Raw genomic sequence first — 21,430 nt, 5'->3', positions numbered from 1 at the left:
ATATATCATATTTTCGTATTTAATCTCCTACTTTCATTTATTAATTTAATTTGTATACATGGATTTAATGTGTGAACTGAACCAAACCAAAAGCTCAAGGCAACATTCTAAAATCATCAAACTCAGCTAATGTAATTTACCCTTGGGCAAAAATGAGGGGGTATTAGTCCTGTTGTATGCCTAGGGCCAAATCGCTGAAAACATCCATCTTAACATATTAATGCCCACAGGCGATGCCTAAAGCCAGACCCACGCTCCTCTGTTGGCGCCATTGAACTTGGCTGTAAGCTGTTCCAACTGTATAGGACTGAAGACAAAGGTGCTCTGAGGTGAAACATACATTTTCTCAAAATAACATAAAGTAATAGAAATAACAAAACCAAAATACATTTATAATGCATTTAGATTGCAGTCATATAAAAATAGTGCTAAAGGATTGACTGTATATTACGGAAGCATAGAGGGAACAAGAGATAAATTAAAATTGTAACTCGTGGCAACAACTATCTCGTGATCGCGACTAAGCTTTCTCGTGTCCACGACTGATATATAGGCCACGACCTAACATCATAAAATAATTATTCAGTATCATATGTCCTCACTATGCTTCCGTAGTATATAGCAATGTACTGCTAACATCGCAGTAAAATTAAAAGATAATGCAATCATCGATTGGTGCTTATCTGTTGAAATTGTTAGTGCAAACAACAGCTTACTAGATTTCGTGGTTACAACAGAAATTGTCTCCAACTCATTTGATTCTTTCCTAGACCCACTCGTCTAATCAAAAGACGTAGAATGTACAGGTAAAGGTACTGAATTTAACGACCACCAAGAACAAGTAATTACCTGGTGTTATTTTTATCATGTATCAATATTCTTGTTCCAGTTTGGGTCCAAATTCTGCAAATGCTAATATTCCGAATATAAAGTAATGAACCGACATCATGAGAAAATCTTGTCCGAATCCTCCTCTCTTAGGCTCCTAAAGGTATTTTTTCTTCCACCACAAAAATGATGAAACCAGAGGGAAAGGATCATTGAGAAAGGATGACAGTATCAACCCCTTTAATATACTCTTGTCTGGCTGTCTGAATTGTTCCCTGGATTACATGATAATTAGTATGGCCGCAAGAAACTACCAACTTTTTGGCTGCCTGTCAGAAATAATTCCAATATTAGTGATGGGTAATTTGTATAAATTTCTAGCTGAAGGCACCAGGCTATATTCAAGTAATTATTGTAAGCGTTTATTTTCTCGACTCGTTTCTGTAAACATCTGTAGTATAAACCATTGTATCATTTAGACAACATCAACTAAGTTGGTTCTTGTATTTTGAGTTTTGCTTTTTATGAACAATCTGAGCAATGACCATGATAATGAATAAGTCTTTTGGTAACTTGTAGAGAATACCAAGACTGTAATATAGTTTTGTCTCCAATTTTTCAAATTATTAATAACAAATATGTATATGTGACGTCACTATACTCAACCTGTCTTATATTAATATTATCTTGAGGTTATTCAAATAAGACTGAATCAAACTTAAATCAGAGTAAAGGAAAGCCTTGTTACCTCCTGACAACTCACAATTATATCTACACCACTATCTAATAAGCCTTATGTAGGGCTGTGACTCAACCTTTCTAAAAAAAATTCGTTACGTCCTCGTAGTAGCCTGTTACATAATATAGGCCTACCAGTATGACATATATAAAGGCTTAGTATAACCTTTATTAATTCATATCAGAGCCAAATAAGAGACCCCCCCCCCCCCCCCTACCCCCCTCTTCCAATAATACCCACTAGAATTTTTACCAACAATAAATACAGGCCCTAATCCATTTGTAGCCTACCCCACAATATATATTATTAACACGAACACAATTATATAGATAACAATTACTTTAATAAATAACTTGCGACGTTTCGAATCATCGTCGAAACGTCGCAAGTTATTTATTAAAGTAATTGTTATGGTATTATCTTAATAGCTTATTTAAATTACTATAATGTTAGACCAATTTTAATTTTTTTCATGAAAAAATACGATTAAATTTGGAAGCAGCACGCAGGCGTCGTCATGGTAGTGTGAGTAGGTCTTAACAACTCGCGCGAAATACAGAATGGGCCTAAGGGCATCCCGCGAGTAAAATGCTCTATATGTCGACTCAGTTAGTTCAGTTTTACTTCGGGTATTGTGGCAGCTGGTCTAGCTTTTCTATTTATCTCGTAGTATAAAAGAGGGAAACTTGTACAAGGTAAGGTCTATTTTTTGTTTTATTTAATTACTTTATCTGGATTGTGTGGGCTACTGGTATTAATGTGATGTGGCGGAGGTCAACAAATTCAAATATAGTGACAAGCGCTCGTTATATAGACCCTAGATTTCCAACACGACAATTTCAAAATCATTTATCAGTGTTTTCTAAATTTTAGTTACGTAGGCCAAGAGGTTAATCGCCTTGAATCTCTTGAAATATCTACTCATTTCACTGATATTAAAATACCTGTACTATGTCTTAATTAATTAATAGCAGTGAGGCAACGCTGAAGCAAATGATATTGATATTTTTACCGAAAGAGTAAAAAATGCATTAAGTAATAATCAAGATTATTTGGAAACTGGATTATGCTATAAAAGTTGAATAAAAACTGTGGACTTTGAATACCAGTGTAGACCTATATTGTTCTGTTCGCCCGGATAAAAGTACGTGAAATAAACAGTCGGGCATATGTGGGCCCACATTTTAAAAGTATCATACTGTTTGATTACAGGTTCTGTATGACCAACATGTCCTCACCCGTGACTTCACGGCCATCTTCAGCAACAACGCCTAATGGTCATTTTCCCAAGATAGGGTTATCAGGTGTTCCATGTCCAGCCACACCAACTAGATATACAGCGCCAGTTCATATTGATGTTGGTGGTGTAATTTATACATCGTCTTTAGAGACTTTAACCAGGTGAGTCAAATATAGCCTATTGATAAACATATAAAAGGTCTAACCATGTTACGCTGCAAAAAAACTTCAATGGCCATTGCTTGAAAGCAATTCGCTGTCTTATCAATAGAATTGGTACGCTTAGGACGACGTATTTCTAATGTGTCTTTATTAGTGAAAACCATGATTCACTCCAGATTATGCTTTCAAATCAAATTTTGATAAAACATGACGTGTACTGATTACATTAAACGTAGACACAAGTACAGAATGAATGATACAACAATATACTACTACATATCGACAAACTGAAACAACATTTATACGTATACACATCGAAATGTGTAAACTGATACAACAATACAACTACTCATACAGGCACATTTACAGGTACGAATATATTCTTATGTATACTGACATATTTACTGCTAAGCACATATACTTATGCATACAAACACATTAATTTACTGGTACCCATATAATTATACTAATGCATATACTGACATTATATACATAATAATGTACTAATGCATACTGACATTTTTATTGATACAACAATATACTAATGCATACTGATATGTTTACTGGTACTTATAGCTACTAATGCATACTAACATAATTATGTACTAATACAACAATATACTAATGTATACTGACATGCTTACTGATTATATACTGATACAACAATATTCAAATGCATACTGGCATATGTACTGATACAACAATATACTAATGCATACTGATATGTTTACTGGTACTTATAGCTACTAATGCATACTAACATGATTATGTACTAATACAACAATATACTAATGTATACTGACATGCTTACTGATTATATACTGATACAACAATATTCAAATGCATACTGGCATATGTACTGATACAACAATATACTAATGCATACTGATATGTTTACTGGTTGGCCATTACTAATGCACATCGACACATTTCCCGATACACCAATATTAATGCACACTAATACTGATACTCGATGATGCTCCTTCCTTTTCCACTGAAAATAAATCAAATTCGGATTTGATCGTGACAGAGAACCATAGCCATATTAGATCATAGCAATATGTACATGTACTAATACAACAATATTTATGCATACGTAGATACAATGACAACTGTACTATTATACATGGACACATTTACTGAAACCCCAATAATACAAAATGATGCATTTATCTATACACTAATACATACAGATACATGTACTAATACACAAGATCACATTAACTTATAGGCTACACCGCCACATGTCTGATACACATATTAGGGGTGCATTAGAACAATAGATCGTCTTTATGGAAGCAATAGATCATATATACTGAATTTTACATGTATTGACGCATTTAAGATATTTAAGAAATTATTTTTACTGATAGGCTACATGAAACATACTGATATATTAGAACATATTTTAGTATGTAGCCTTATTTTACCGATATGACGTCACGAAATCTACCTACATGCAAGACTGATATCACTGCAATGAATATGTTCTTTCTGTGTTTATATATGAATTTTCTGTGTGAAAAGTGATACAGATAGCTGAAATCTAGCTTCTTATGTGGCAAAGCAAATATTATGACGATTACAGGAACTGACGGTATTTGAGCCCTTTCTTTGCCATCTGTATGGAAATCTGTACATTATCTACAAGACTGAACACCAATGTATTAAATACCAAACTATAACTTGCAGCATTTATATATAATTAGTGTTTAGAGATAACAAGTGGTTATAGTATTGTGCCTTATGGTCAAAAATACTTCACTTTCTGCTTTCGACTTGATTTCTTATTTAACCACAAGGCATTGAGAAGCCAAGTACCTCTTCACTTTATATGCAGCAAATCCAGTATCCGGTAGAAACATAGGGAACGAAATTATAAACAATTCCTGTAAAACCCGCAGGTTATGTTCTAAAATGTCGATTTTAATAGAACACGAGTTTTAAACTCCTAGTATGTGGTTATGTATGACAACAATATTGCTGAAACTATAGGCCTACTCATAGCAAAGCGAGTAAAAGTTGCAAAATTTTTTAAAGGAATTAATTTTTATGGCATTTTTCAGAATTACTTACTTTCCCTTTTTTTTACTTCACACTCGGAAAATGGATATGAATGCAGATTAGCGTCACATAGTAGATAGGAAATTGAATTTGGGGCAAGATCATGCTCTCGAATTTTTCAACCCGATTGTAATGCTGGTCGGAGGGACTGACATGGATAAAGAGTCTAGTCGTTCTGGTGGGACAATACAAAGAAGCTTCATATGCTACAGACATTACCATCAAAAGATTAAAATCGAAAAAGAGTAGCTTCAATCCCAGAAAAATATCCTCTATTGCACACTACATGGCATTGCCGGTTTTCATCTGTCCAATTTATCTGATTTCATTCCCAAGAAAAACATATGCCTATTGACGTGGGCTGGTGGTAATTTCCTACAAGATCATTCTAGACATTAATCTTGCATATAGAGAGTCTAGTCTGTACAAAACGCCTCAAACCATTTCATCAATAATTACAATGTTCTTTTTCAAAGGCCTTTAGTGTTCACGCCCGATAGAACTACATTGCTTCTTAAACTCAAGAAATAAGAGAAAATATTTTGCCTGGAGCCATTCTTTTACTTCTGCTTGAAATCTTTCTTACTTGCCCTAAAATAGAACATTATAAGTTTGATACACTCACTAACTTGCCTTTTTCTCAATCGTGTACAACAACATCTTGAAACAAAAAATAACCTAATTTAGCCCTCTATATTTAACACTCGTGTTTCGGGCGAGAAAGAAATTACTAGTTCTTTCCAATACACTTTATGCAACTTCAATTGAGATTATCCGCAATTCTTTTTAAACTATGAGCAATATATTAACCTCTTAGCTAATCTTTTATCTTATATTTTCGAAACAATACAGAAGTTGGTGTGATCTAATTAATATGATCATCACTAAACAAGCGTCATCTAGCAGTCTTACAGATGCAAGAGTAGCCTAATTGATGAAGGTTTGAAAGTTTTAGTTTTAGATACTTTGCACGCCCCGCAGACGAATCTTTATTAATGTTTTACGTCTTGATGGCCGTAAGATTCAAGTTGAATCTCACGATTGAAAAACCTTTTTTCTGTACAGTTTTTATGTAATAATTGTATTTGGTATGAACGTGTTCATCATCCATCTATATTAATCGTTTGTATAGCTGAAGATTTACTTGGTTGCTAGGGAAGAGGTAACAAACGGCCCCAGGCCATAACATGAACTAAATTTTCTCTAATGTCACATCGTGTAAATTTACTTGATAATTTTCCAGTCCTCGGGCCTATTTACTAATCCTAATCTTTTCAATTGAGAAGACTGGTTAAAACTTGTACACGTCTTTCTCAATAACTTCATCACTCTATGATATTCACACATTTTTTTAAACACAATTTTTACATTTTTTATATCATACGTTTAAAATTACCCATCTATATTGTTCTCTTGTCAACAGAAACTTTTACAGTGTTTGATCCAAGGCCTTGAGGGGGTGAAGTTGGCAATCACGATAATTAAATAAAAATGGCGTTTCACAAAGACTAAAGTTGGGTAAAAAATGAGAAGCTATTGTAATTGAAGCTGGTTTTAGCTGGAGGGTAAATGTAGCCTGGTTGGTTGATAGAGGTCTATCAATAGTCAGGTTTTCAACACATTTCTTTTTACAATACGACTAAATGAGTGGTAATAATGACAGACAGTCGAGTGAAATTCTATCCACTAGTCGAAGATTACACCTTCAGGCTAAGAATTTAAATGAAGTTAGGTAGATGCCTCTAGGCGGGTAATCGGCTTTCAAATATATAGACGACAAACAAGTCGACCGCGTGGGGTTCTCTTTTTCCTCTATTATATTATCCCACATAGCTTAGCCTATTATATATCCAGATTGGATATTCTTGGAATATTATGAAATAAATGTTTGTTATTGTAGGCCTTTTCATGTGAAAACATTTCGTTTCCAATATTTAGGCCTATGTCGTCAAGCAAGTTTGGGCTTATCACGCCTTCATTCAAAGTTAAATAAGGTTTAATAAGGAGCTCCATATCTATCCATTCATTTGAAGAATATGCCTACAAGTTCAATTCAATATGAGAAAGTTAAGTTTGATAGTGGGGTGTGGGTTAATTGAGAATGTAAGACTCATTGATAGTGTGGGATAATTAGAAATCAAACAGTTTTAGAGAGAAATGTAAGAATTGTTGATAGTTCGGTGTGGGTTGATTTAGAACAGATTATTTTAAGAATAATTGACAGTGCTTTTAAGGTTGATTAAGAATTGAATAGTTACGGAGATCATAGTAAGAATCGTTGATAGTGCGGTGTGGGTTAATTGAGAATAGAATAGGTATACAGAGATCGTTGTTAGAATCATTGATAAAGCATTGTGGAGTAATTGAGAATAGAATAGTTTTAAGAATCGTTGTAAGAATCATTGATATTGCGGTGTGGGTTAATTGAGAATAGAATAGTTTAGAGATCATTGCAAGAATCATTGATGGCGCGTTGTGGGATAATTGAGACTAAAATTGTTACAGAGATCGTTGTAGGAATCATTGATAGTGGGGTGGGGGTTGATTGGGAACAGAATAGTTACAGATATTGCAAGCGTCATTGATAGTGTGGTGTGGGTTAAGTGAGTTTACAATTCTTACAGAGATTATTGTAATAAACGTTGATAGTGCGGTGTGGGTTAATTATTGATAATAGAATAGTTTAAAGATCAGTGTAGTATCCATTGATAGTGTGTTGATTGTTAATTGTGAATAGAATGGTCTAGAGATCATTGTGATAATCATTGATACTGAGCTGATGGTTAATTGAGAATAGAATAGTTTAGAGATCATTTTAAGACTTATTGATAGTGCGCTGATGGTTAATTGAGAATAGAATAGTTTAGAGATCATTGTGATAATCATTGATAGTGAACTGATGGTGAATTGAGAATAGAATAGTTTAGAGATCATTGTGATAATCATTGATAGTGAGCTGATGGTGAATTGAGAATAGAATAGTTTTAGTGATCATTGTAAGAATCATTGATAGTGAGCTGATGGTTAATTGAGAATAGAATAGTGTAGAGATCATTGTGATAATCATTGATAGTGAGCTGATGGTTAATTGAAAATAGAATAGTGTAGAGATCATTGTGATAATCATTGATACTGAGCTGATGGTTAATTGAGAATAGAATAGTGTAGAGATCATTGTGATAATCATTGATAGTGAGCTGATGGTTAATTGAGAATAGAATAGTTTTAGTGATCATTGTAAGAATCATTGATAGTGAGCTGATGGTTAATTGAGAATAGAATAGTTTAGAGATCATTGTAAGAATCAATGATAGTGAGCTGATGGTTAATTGAGAATAGAATAGTGTAGAGATCATTGTGATAATCATTGATAGTGAGCTGATGGTTAATTGAGAATAGAATAGTTTTAGTGATCATTGTAAGAATCATTGATAGTGAGCTGATGGTTAATTGAGAATAGAATAGTTTAGAGATCATTGTAAGAATCAATGATAGTGCGCTGATGGTTAATTGAGAATAGAATAGTTTTAGTGATCATTGTAAGAATTATTGATAGTGTGCTAATGGTTAATTGAGAATAGAATAGTTTAGAGATCATTGTAAGAATCGTTGATAGTGAGCTGATGGTTAATTGAGAATAGAATAGTTTAGAGATCATTGTAAGAATCATTGATAGTGAGCTGATGGTTAATTGTGAATAGAATGGTCTAGAGATTATTGTAAAAATCATTTATAGTGCGCTGATGGTTAATTGTGAATAGAATGGTCTAGAGATTATTGTAAAAATCATTGATAGTGAGCTGATGGTTAATTGAGAATAGAATTGTCTAGAGATTATTTTAAGACTCGTTAATAGAGCAGTGTGAAGTTATTGAGAATAGAATAGTTTTAGTGATCATTGTAAGAATCATTGATAGTGCGCTGATGTTAATTAAAAATAGAATGGTTTAGAAAACATTTTAAGAATCAATGATAGTGCGCGGATGGTTAATTGAGAATAGAATAGTTTAGAGATCATTGTAAAAATCATTGATAGTGAGCTGATGGTTAATTGAGAATAGAATAGTTTAGAGATCATTGTGATAATCATTGATACTGAGCTGATGGTTAATTGAGAATAGAATAGTTTAGAGATCATTGTGATAATCATTGATACTGAGCTGATGGTTAATTGAGAATAGAATAGTTTAGAGATCATTGTAAAAATCATTGATAGTGAGATGATGGTTAATTGAGAATAGAATAGTTTAGAGATCATTGTAAAAATCATTGATAGTGAGCTGATGGTTAATTGAGAATAGAATAGTTTAGAGATCATTGGGAGAATCATTATAGATTAGTTGTAAAAAAGCAATGGTTTTTCGCAGGAACCAAGGGCATTTACCGTGGGATATTTCAACAAAGATATTTTATTTTGAAAAAAGGCATTTATGGGTAGTTTCTTTTTAGTTGTAGAAAACTATGGACTAACTTGGTGCCTGTAATTAACCAATTTCTTTAGAAAAAATTGTTATTTTTATTTCAGATATCCAGAATCTAGATTAGCTAGAATGTTTAATGGTAGTATCCCGATAGTACTAGATAGTTTAAAGCAACATTATTTCATAGATCGAGATGGTAAAATGTTCAGATATATCCTTAATTATCTACGTTCTCAGAAACTTCTTTTACCCACTAACTTTAATGAATTTGACCAGCTTTTGGAAGAATCAAGATTTTATGATATAAATGGCATGGCTAAAGAGGTTGAAATGTTAAGAGCTTCTAAACTTGGGATGAAATTGCCGCATCAGATTAAAACAGAACCGAATACATCTACTACAACAACCCCCACTACATGTACCAGTGAATTCTATGATTGTATTGCTGTAAGTATCAGTCCAGACCTAGGGGAACGGATCAGTCTTAGTGCAGAACGAGCCTTGATTGAGGAGGTTTTCCCAGAGTTGTCGTCAGCCTTGGTAGATACTCGGAATTCCGGCTGGAATATGGACAATCGGTATATAATTCGTTTTCCATTAAATGGTTTCTGTAAATTGAACTCAGTGCAAGTTATTTTGAGATTATTAAATTATAATTTTAAAATCATCGCATCAACGGGCGGGGGAGTTGAGGGACAACAGTTTAGTGAATACTTGTTTTGTAGAAACTGTAAAGCTATTTGTTGAAAGTGAATTTTAAACTATTTCTTCTCAGATTCTGTGACATTATCTGTGTTCTGTGATATTTTTATTGTTTCTTTTACAATTACTCATGTTGTGACATTATTATGTAATGAAAAATACTTTCATATTGTTTTCTTGTAAACAGTTATTTTGGAACTTTAAGTGTAAATATAACAACAGCATTTCTGAACTGTATATATCTGTTGGCCCAGAAAGACGATAACACTTTTCAATTCAGGATTTTTCATAATATTTTGAGGGATATTAGACATCTTTACATCAAACTACAGTTTTATAGGTCGAAAAATTTGGAATTCCAACTTTTTCAAAATTCCTTGTAAAAAATATAATGCCGAATATAATTGAATTGAATTAATGCTCAATATAGCCAAACTTTTCAGCAACAATCGCCCTAATTCATTTTTCCATGACAACATATTGCCTGTCCGGTTTGTTCATGTAGTATTTTGTTCCATTTCTCTCTAATTCTGCCCTTCAGTTCCTGAAGTCCATCTCCATTGTATCTCATTTTGTTCGCTAGAGAAAACACACTGGAAACCATTTAACTGTTATCAAGAGTTTGGGACTTAAGACAATATTGAGGTGCCAAAAACGTATCAAAATCTAAATCAAAGACACTGTTAATGAATTAATTCTGAACTGAAGAAGGTTTTGCTGGGGCTTAATAATCACTAACGACGGGACTAAACTTTCTTTCGGCAATAATTTTTGGACAAAGAATTTTAAAAAGTCTGTTATTTCAAAATGGTTCAATATATAATGCTGTAATTGAAAAGATGTCTAATTGTCGCGTAAATATGAGGTCTAAATATTACGATCATAGTCTTAATAATAATTGAAAATCCTTCATTGAAAAGTGTCACCCGATATAGTTATATATATGCATCCTCAGATAAATTTTAATGTGGTTCTGTTTCAAAAAAACGAAAGGAAAATAGTCAACATGGTTAAAATGTGATCTCTGAATTAATGTCTGTGTATTACGTATGATCTTAAGAAATCCAGTTGCTTAATAAAATGTTAAAATGTTACAGGAGATCCACTTTCAATATTAATATAATTCCCCATACCATCTTCACAATGTCAAGCCATTTTGAATTTATTACTTACATCTTGACAGCAATAGCCATTTTTCTTGTATCCCGGAATGCAGCGATTTGATTGGATTATACGCCAAAGAATACAGCCAATCAGATCCCTCGGCAGAAAGGCTATAAACATTATGGCTTTGTGTTCACAGACTTTCTGTCGAGGCCGGACTTCGTGACATGGTGAAGATGAAACTTTACTAAGGTTGAAAGGTGTGAGCATTATTATCAACGATTGGAGACATTTTCCTGCCTTCCAAAATTGTGCGCATTACATTCGCCAGTATACTGTATATCAATTGCATACGGATTCCAAGCCTTTATCGTATTCACAAGCCAAATAACATCCTTTGAATTCAGCCAACATAGCAACCGCAAGATTTGTCCCAAGTTCGGAAAAGCTTGAAATTGTGAAGATAGTGTCCCCGATACACACAAATTTTATTTTTTAGAAAACCTATTCAGGTAGTCCTAAACATCTGCCTCTATCATAGAATCCATGTTTGTCTTCGTAGTTTCGACGAAGTATGGCCTGGACCGGTTGCTTCAAATCTGAGTGGTTGTGAATCAACATCGTTTTGGTGACGGCAAAAATTAAATAAAATAATTCAGTAATTATGACAATTTCTTCAAATTTTTAATCGTTGATGGAAAAATCAATAAATAAAACATCCGCGAATAAAAATGTCAAATACACGTTTATAAATGATAGCTATTTTGACGTGTAGAGACAGAAAAAAGACCCTGTTAAAAGGGGACTTTCCGCTTCTCCGCAGATAATCTTGTAGATAATCCAGATCTGCAAAAACCAGATATATTTGTAGTTTAGTCATATCACCATTTTTCCCTAAACCATTTATAATGCCACGTCTCCGGTTCCATCAAAGTTTCTTTTTTAACGAGACTGATCTTGCACCAGTAAATGAAATTTTGTGTAGCTAAAAGTTAAAATTTCACCGAGTCACCTGATAATAAAAAAATGAAAGTGATGCACAACACTAATTTACAGTCATCGTTAAGGTTAAGACAACTGTCAAAATATCCATCAGAGGCTGGAATAGAGGCAGATGTTTCGGACTATTAGATGGTATTTGTACCAAAGATTACGAACCCAAAGAAACGGTATTGTTCTTTGTATATCAACGTCTTTTTGTACGGGCTGAGAACATAACCTGTGGGTGAAATTGTCTGTATAAAAACTTCACCTAATAAAGTCATTTCCCTTGGAGTTTTATCTCTCCCATAGATTCTGAATCGACTTATGTCGAGATAATACCTTCGGTTTTGTTTAAAATTAGGTTTTTTTCTTTAACCCGGTTTCCCCGTCAGTGATGCGGGTAAGAGGGGTCGACGAATATAAAGTGTCTCAGATTTTAATGTGATTAGTCAAGGGCAATAACTCTATAGGGTTCATTTAATCCTAAACATCGAAATTTGCCAAATATCTCGCCTATTCCGAACTGATTTGGTAAGAAATACCAAACATCGAATCGTGCAAAACATAACATTTCGTTAACAAGCCGATGGTGACATATGTTGACTCGGTCAAGGGAGATGACTCTGAAAATGTTGTCAACATTGTCCCAGATTTCATGCTTATGGTCAGGTAAAAATCTAACTAATATGTTCAAATGATTTATATGAATTATTTACAAATGATTAACATATATATATATAAAATATAATGAACTGAATTACTTCTTCAGGATATAAACATGTGTTCAACACTAAATTTTTTTCCATTTTTTAATGTTCATGATTTAAAATGTCTTTGATGAAATATGAAATATGATTCAACTGGTACCATTTTTTTCTATCTTGGTGGACCTCTCATTCCAGGAGGGGGACCTACAAAAAATAAAAAATAGATTTACACTACTTTATTTTCCACTTCAATGAAAATTAATTCTAAATTATTAGCACCAACAGCAAGACAGAATTTTTTGGCTCTTTATTTCGATCTGATTTACAAATAAAATTTTAACTTAAAAAATTCATTTAAAGCATACATGGAGTAAAACTATTAGACCTATCTATCAGTAAACTAAAGAAAAGAAATCAAATCTTGCACTCTGTGAGGAAAGAATTCTCCAAATCATTTTATTTCAGCAATTAAAACTTCCTATTATAATGGTATAACTAACAAAAACACCTGCTAAACCTCCAGGACACAACGTTAATGCATTTTCCTAGCCTGAAGATCATGTGGGTTTTATAGCAGAGTCAAATAGAAAGAAGTATATTATTACTGGGTAAAAATTGACCAGAGGCAGAGAAAAATGTCAAAATCAATATAGTCTTGATGGAAGTGTAATCAGTATTGCCTAAAGCAGATCAGCCAACACAATTATTAGCTACAGGCTTCATTTGACAATAAAAACTACAGATTAAAATATTTCAAGTTGGTTAACAGAAGAACTTTTCTTCTTTTTTCTTTAAAAGTCAGATGGTTTTAGTCTGAATTTGACTATTAAATATTTACTTCAGCACATCATGTTGTATAATATAAATTATTATATCAAAATATGGAATATCAGCACCCAGTGCTCATTGAAAAATATAAAACATTTGTCTGTTTAATTGCCTTCTAACACATGCATATTTTGCAATTAGTGACGTCATTGAACACTCATTATTTTTTTTTTTTTAATCAAAGATGTCCAATCTAAAATTGGAATGGTGCAAATAGATGTTATCAATATCACAATATTACAATATCAGGACATAAAAAAACCTCTTTACAATTCCTTTAATCTTCATTAAAGAAACATATACCTACATACAAAGTTTTATGAAAATCAGGAGCTATCGCATTTTCACATTTTAAAAGGACAAGTGCCATTTTTAGGGGGTTGATTTCAGTGCTGAACATGTGTAAATAGTCTTCAGAAATACAAGAAAATCGTATAATGGGATTTTTACTGGGGTTACTCACTACCGTTGTAGGGAGGTTAATACTTCAGAGTGCCTGGGTTAAGAGAAGCTGGGAGAAATAAGAGTAAAGGTAGCTTTGATGTTGGATACCTGATTGTGACGTAAAGGTGTACTGACATGCGCAGAGCAGTGAGGGTACCGTCCAGCACTGAACAGTGAAAGGAGATCAACAATGGGCAAAAATCCACCCTGGTAATCTTGCACTGGGGTCCCTGAACAGTATAAATAGAACCCCGTAAGATGAGTCTAATCAGTCTGAAGAGTTCAAACATGAACGAAACTAAGTCACTGATAATCAGGGATAACTGGTCGCATAGCCAATCTTTATCTCTTATATTCTACCCCTTCCCATGACCAAGTTATGGCGAATTTTCGTGACCCCAGCGGGCAGTCGTGATTCCCCTTTTAAACTCAGAATCTATAACCACCCTGATGGAAGATAATCCACCAGTTAAAAGACAATCTTATAAATACCTAAATTCATGAAAATATTCCGAAAGACCTTCTTAAGCAATTGCCAGGCAAGACAACATAAACCAACTGGCAGCTTTCTTTGAATTTGAATATTTGGCAGAATTTGCTTAATTAGATGCAAAAGAGTAGGATACAAAAGTCCATTTCATTTCATGGCATCAGAAATATTGTCTTTCTTCAAGGAGATTAATATCCTGGATAGGGCCTATCTATTGTGAATTGTTCAAAAGGACAGTTTGGATCAAACTCGAATGGCATTCAACTCCCATTTTCATACTATTGTAACCAAGAGATTATGTCAGGGTCAGTAAAAGATTGACACTAAGGCAAAAACACAAAATATATGAATACTAACCTCTCATCATTCCTGGAGGGGGGCCTCTCATACCACCGCCCTGAGGACCACCTCTTCCCATATTGGGTGGTCTCATCCCTGGATTCATACCAGGAGGACCTCCTCGACCTACAAGTATAAATTTAACACCTCAATGACCTTATCACTGATCAATAATTTTTGTTGTACAAACTGGAAAAGCATGACTTTTCATCTAAGTAATTTAATATTTACAAGAAAACCTGAATACAATTATAAATTTACCTTGAGGAGCCATCATTTGTTGAGAGGGACCACCAACGCCTCGAACGGGACCTTGTAGACCAGGTGCAGCACCTTGAGAGGGACCACCAACACCTCTTCCTGCTGCTCTACCCATACCAGGTCCTCCAGGACCCATACCAGCTAATGGAACACGGGCCATACTTTCCTGTAAATATACATAAGGTTTAGATTGCAAGTTTTAAACTTGGTTTTTGGAGAATATTTAGAAAACAATTATCTATTCATCAATAGATATGTCTACTAAAAGTAAATATAGCTTGCCAGGCAAGGTAACATACGCCCACAGATAGCTTTGATTGTAAGTATTATGAAATTCGATATATTTACCATCTTCATAATGACAAAATCAAAAGAATCTAAGAATGTAAAGAATTGTAGCTTGTAGAGTGAGCACGAGTTGCACAATATAGCTAATAGAGTAAAATTTCAAGTCAGACAAGATATTTTGGTGAAAAAGTATCCGATCATCACAAAAATCGATAGGGATCATCTTCATAATGACATTGACACACAAAATCAAAAGAATCTAAGAATGTAAAGAATTGTAGCTTGTAGAGTGAGCACGAGTTGCACAATATAGCTAATAGAGAAAAACGTCAAGTCAGACACGATATTTCAGTGAAAAATTATCCGATCATCACGAAAATCAATAGGGATCATCTTCATAATGACACTGACACACAAAATAAAAATCAAAAGAATCTGTAAAAAATTGTAGCCTGTAGATCGAGCACGAGTTGCACAATATAGCTAATAGAGTAAAACGTCAAGTCAGACACGATATTTCGGTGAAAAATTATCCGATCATCACGAAAATCAATAGGGATCATCTTCATAACAACATTGACATACAAAATAAAAATCAAAAGAATCCATAAAGAACTGTAGCCTGTAGAGTGAGCACGAGCCAAATGTGAACGGACGGACCGACGGGGTGATTACAATATACGCCCATCTTACGTCTGGGCGTATAAAAACGAACGCGAAATTAGAGTTTTATGCGATATCACCAAATTCAATAGTGCAGATCTTCATAATGATATTGACACACATACAAAAGATCAAAAGAATCTATCGAGAATTGTAGCCTATAGAGTGAGCACAAGGTAAATGTGAACGGACGGACGGACCAACAGGGGCAACCACAATATACGCCCATACTTACGTGTGGGCGTAAAAAAAGCATCCAATTTGCACCCAACTTAGTAAAGGAATAAGTGACCAACAATAATTAGTTAGAATTTTTGTAATTAAAAAGTATTTTTACTGATACAACTAAAACTCTATATATTTGAGCAAAATATATTTGTATTAATTCGGGTTTGATAAAAAAAAATAAATAAAAGCAGTTAAAATTGAATTTAGTTTGATAATGTGTTATTACTACATAAACATTGCAATTATTATAAAGTAGACAATTACCAGTAATGTATTTTTTTTCATAAGACTCAGATGTGCATTAATATTTTAGACTATACAGTACCCAAATACTTACTTCTGTTGGTGGTGGACCCTCTACAGTCATTGACACTAAATGTTCTCCTCTTAATAACACTAATCCTAAAACCCGTTTTTCTTCTCTTTCACCTTGTTTATTACTTTTAGGCTTAATCTTTCGGAACTCATCACAATCACCAAGAATAATGTTCATATGTTTGTCAAATGCTTTAAAAGTTCCAATAAAAGTTCTACTATCATGAAGCATACATCTCATTCTGAAGTTGATATGCTGTAGCATCTTTGAACTCCTCCCAACCGTCTGCAATATAAGAAAATATCTATTAAAGAAACAGATGCGCCATTTTGGGGAGTTGATTTGAGTCTTGAATATATGTAAATAGTCTTCAGAAGCACTACAAATATCCGAAAATCACAAAATTCCTTCAAAATATCTAAAACTTGTAATTTCTTTTCCTATTTCTAAAGATGTCTTTTCTATATATGGCATGATAACCAGTTTTTCAAAATGTTTACTGTGCATCGGGTCTACAAAGTCAAAAGTTCCGGCAAAAATAGCCTACTCTCTGACTACACTGCTTTCTGAATTGAATTTTGGCAATCATTTTCATGTGAACTGAAATTTCAATTACAAAATACTAGCAAGAGTTTTCGATTGACTTTGGGTTGATGAAAATGTCAACCACTGGAAAAGTTATTTTTTCTTAACATGGTTTTACAGAGGAGAATTTTCAGTCCTAAAAGTAAGTCATTTCCACATGAACTTTCTGGGTATGTTAAACAAAGTGGATATTTAGCCGTGAACCGGTTTAGTTTTTTTTTTCGCTATTTTACCGACACTTCCCTTTACCCATGCGCAACAGGAAAATACAAAACAAACAATCTAGTGTCAAATATGCGATTTATTGTCTTATTTAGGGTTAGGTATGGATGATCATATGTTGAAATATGTTGAACAAGGTCCAGCTGCCTTCAGGGTCTTCTTTGGGGTTAGTTTTAGGTTTTGTTTTATGGTCTCATTTGGCGCTTTATGGCCTCATCAACGGATAATATTACCACATCTTTTCGTATTTCTCCACTGCGCATGGGTAAACAGAAGTGCTGGTAAAATAACGAAAAAGAAACTAAACCGGTTCACGGCTAAATATCCACTGCGTATTTTAAATGTAAATTCACAGAACCATATATTTCTATGGAGCTGAAGGCATTCTAAGACAAATGGTATACAGTTGAAAATTTATGTGATGAGAGAAAATATTCAATTCAAAGCCCAACTTAGTCAGACAGTAGCAAAAAAGAAACTTGACCCGCTTCATGGCTAAATAACCAATGCAAGATAGCTTGCCAGGCAAAGTAACATACGCCCACTGGCAGCTGGCAGAAATGATAAAAAAGTCATTAGGGATTCAAATATGAATTTTTTTCATATTAAATAAATCTTAATGGTTTGAATTCAATAATACATATATTTACTGCCAGTTATCTATGCTGAGAAATTCCACCAAATTTTTAAAAATCAATATCAATAACCCAAATATATCAAATCAATATACATGATCACATCATGTTTCATTCAAATCAATTGAAAACTGTAGTCTCTATTGTGTTCACAAACAAATTTTGACGCGTTTTTCCTAAGTCAAGGGCAATAACTCAAAAACCGTTCATTGAAAGATCGTCAAATTGGAACTTAACCAAGATCTCATCAATATAAATGATCACACCAAATTTCAGTAAGATAGCTTGCAATGCATGGTAACATACGCCCACTGGCAGCTGTCAGAAATGATAAAACATTCATTAGTGATTAAAGTATGAATTTTCTCATATTAAAGAAATTTTAATAGTTTGAATTCAATGATATATATATTTACTGCCAGTTATTTATGCTGTGAAATACTACCAAATTTTAAAATTTCAATATCAATAATCCAAATACATCAATTTAATTTCATCAGTATACATGATCACACCATGTTTCATTAAAATCAATTGAAAACTGTAATGTGTTCACCAACTAATTTTTCATGCGTTTTTCCTAAGTCAAGGGCAATAACTCAAAAATTTTTCATCAAGTTCGAACTTGACCAAGATCTCATCAATATAAATGATCACACAAAATTTCATTAAAATCAGTTGAAAACTGTAGTCTCTATTGTGTTCACAAACAAATTTTGACGAGTTTTTCCTAAGTCAAGGGCAATGACTCAAAAACCGTTCATCAAAAGAAGGTCAAATTCGAACTTGACCAAGATTTCATCAATATAAATGATCACACCAAATTTCATAAAAATCAGTGGAAAACTATAGTCTCTATTATGTTCACAAGAAATGTTGACGGACCGAGGACATATACGTCATGTGAGCGTATAAAAAATAATGTGTGAAATGTTATTCTGTAAACAGTGTGGTTGGAGAGAAGAAAGGGTGGGTGTTTTTTTGGTATTCATTAGAAAGGAATCTAGCAACTCTGGCTTAGTTTTAGACTAGACTCTAGTCTAGAGTTGTTGAGACTTTTACTTTTATTCTTCAGACTGCACTTCCGCTTTTTTACTTTAGCATATTACAATTTGGCACACATTAATAGTGCAGTTTAATTCAAATTTTCATCGTTTGTGAACAATTGTGGTTCATTTGTTGAAGATCATATATCCTTAGCATCTATATTCCCTTTAAGGATGCACTCAATATTATTTATGAACAAAACATTGGCATTGACATGATAAAAACAAAGAAAGCGGGATGATTAGAATGGAACCAATGGAGACATCTAATGGCATAAAATATTGGTTGTATGATTACAACAAATCTTAACAATCTAATTAACAAGTATTTACCATTTTTGAAATCAAGATGGGTTCGATCTACGGTGGATTTTTGTCTAAAACGTTAGGCGTCCGTCGTTCTCTGTACGCTACCAATTAGGGGGTACACCACAGTCGCCATCTAGCCGGTAAGGGTACATAACTCAAACGAGTAGTTTTTGTTTCAGACCACAGTGAAACAATGATGTGAATTCAGTCCATATCATAGTTACAAATATTATGTTATTATTATATAACTATTTGGTCCATATCCAGGAACTGAAATCGTAATTAACAATCCGAGAAATCCAAAAAAATTCCAATACAAAAGGATGTGAAACCATAGTCAAAGCATGGAATACTATAGAGGTTTTAATACATTCACATCTTCCTACTTGGAAACCCAAAAATAGGGCTATAGCAGCACGATATTTCTTTAGATCGCTGGAAACTGCGTTTGCCGACTTTTTATTTTTCTTCGGGCTTCCGACCATGCGCCTTGCGAGCAATGACATAGATCAAAGAGGCCTATCTATTCTAAAGTACGTAAAACTAACAATTCATCACTATATATTATGATATTAATATAACATATTAACATATATTATGATGATACTTTATAAAGTTCTTGTTCTAAGATCACTGGAAATAGCGTTGAGGGCTTCTAGCCCTATTAATAAAGTAAAATCTCTGGGCAGTCGGAACCTGTAGCGAGCTATGACATGGATCAAATATTTGCATATATCTTTTTTTGCAAGTTTAAAACAAGGATTCATTATAAATAAAATTTTCAATGTTTCATCTACAAATGTCTTGTGGTAGAGTGCGTTTGTTTCCCGCAAACCCAATATTATATCAATATGGACATGATGTCACGTGGGTGTTTAATAAATCCTTATTTTGAGATTAAGAAATTAATTTAATCATCACGTGTAAGCTTTCTTTCGTTCAATCATACCTGAATACCATATCGTTCAGTTATACATCAATGTCATCTTTCGTTCAGTCATACCTGAATATACATTGGTGTAACCTATTTTCGTGCATATAAGGATTCAAGACCGAATTTCGACAAAGTTAAAAAAACGGGAATTTTTTTTATGTCGTAGATGTTTCCTCAGATATTCTACAAAATAATTAAATTTGGTTTGTTTCAATTTTCTTTATGAATCTCTCACTTTGACCCATATTTCATGAGTAACGAACTCGACAACGGTGGCAAAATGCGTCATGCACCTATTTTCGTGTACAATGTTTAATCTATAAATAAGTCGAGAAAAACACGTTGTATGTATACCTAGTGGTATAATTAATTTCTCTTAATATTTATCTTTAATACCAATTCATTATAACTAATGACAATTCCTTCAAAGAACCACGATTTAAAAAAAAAATAGTGACTGACAAAATAAGATACGTAGCGTGATTTATTGCTAAAAGTCATTGAAACAACATAAGAATATGGCCCACATTGTGTTCCATAGAATTTTTCTGCTGACAAGGAATCCGCTAGTTGATCACGTGACTTCATTCGTTGGACTACATTCTAGCAGTCGACACTTGGAATTCGATTACAGCTTGGGATTATAAGAAAATTCGACCGATAAAAAAGTGTGACGTTTGGTAATAAGTGAAATCCGCCATTTTGTATTTGTCAAAGTATACATTTATAGATTTTACCGTGCTTGAAACTACTGGATTCATTCTACTAGCTGACATTGTACAGAAAACCCATGTTTATCAAAACAAGCAAATGCGGGGGTCACGCGAGGTCGCACATGTAAGTTATTAATCCTTTCCGGAAATGCACGAAAAATAGGTTAGCACGAAATTAG

The 21,430-nt window shown here is 33.5% G+C and overlaps 2 protein-coding genes across 2 annotated transcripts; one reads left to right on the top strand and one right to left on the bottom strand.

The window, feature by feature from the left end:
* Window positions 1-2,795: 2,795 nt before the first annotated feature.
* On the top strand, window positions 2,796-10,216 carry LOTGIDRAFT_227007 (hypothetical protein; the record flags this gene model as incomplete). The annotated part of the gene is made up of 2 exons (XM_009054473.1): window positions 2,796-2,968; window positions 9,558-10,216. The coding sequence occupies 2 exons, from the start codon at window positions 2,796-2,798 to the stop codon at window positions 10,198-10,200; spliced, it is 816 nt and encodes a 271-aa protein (XP_009052721.1). The 3' UTR covers window positions 10,201-10,216.
* A 2,709-nt stretch (window positions 10,217-12,925) lies between these two features.
* Window positions 12,926-19,743, bottom strand: LOTGIDRAFT_227005 (hypothetical protein). The gene is made up of 5 exons (XM_009054472.1): window positions 19,629-19,743; window positions 16,829-17,092; window positions 15,313-15,478; window positions 15,070-15,177; window positions 12,926-13,154 (listed from the first exon to the last, which is right to left on the bottom strand). The coding sequence occupies exons 1-5, from the start codon at window positions 19,629-19,631 to the stop codon at window positions 13,120-13,122; spliced, it is 576 nt and encodes a 191-aa protein (XP_009052720.1). The 5' UTR covers window positions 19,632-19,743; the 3' UTR covers window positions 12,926-13,119.
* Between the last annotated feature and the right edge of the window lie 1,687 nt (window positions 19,744-21,430).

The sequence above is a fragment of the Lottia gigantea genome, assembly GCF_000327385.1.
Source record: "Lottia gigantea unplaced genomic scaffold LOTGIsca_219, whole genome shotgun sequence".
Taxonomy (NCBI): Eukaryota; Metazoa; Mollusca; class Gastropoda; family Lottiidae; genus Lottia; species Lottia gigantea.
Note: the sequence above shows the minus strand (reverse complement) of the source record. Positions and strands in the feature narration are given on the sequence as shown.

What these genes read in the sequence shown, in the direction of transcription:
- LOTGIDRAFT_227005 (XM_009054472.1), bottom strand. An exon ending in ACAAATGATGGCTCCTCAAG is followed by an intron (nt 15,178 to 15,312) that starts GTAAATTTATAA and finishes TTATACTTGTAG; the next exon opens with GTCGAGGAGGTCCTCCTGGT. An exon ending in CCCTCCAGGAATGATGAGAG is followed by an intron (nt 13,155 to 15,069) that starts GTTAGTATTCAT and finishes TATTTTTTGTAG; the next exon opens with GTCCCCCTCCTGGAATGAGA.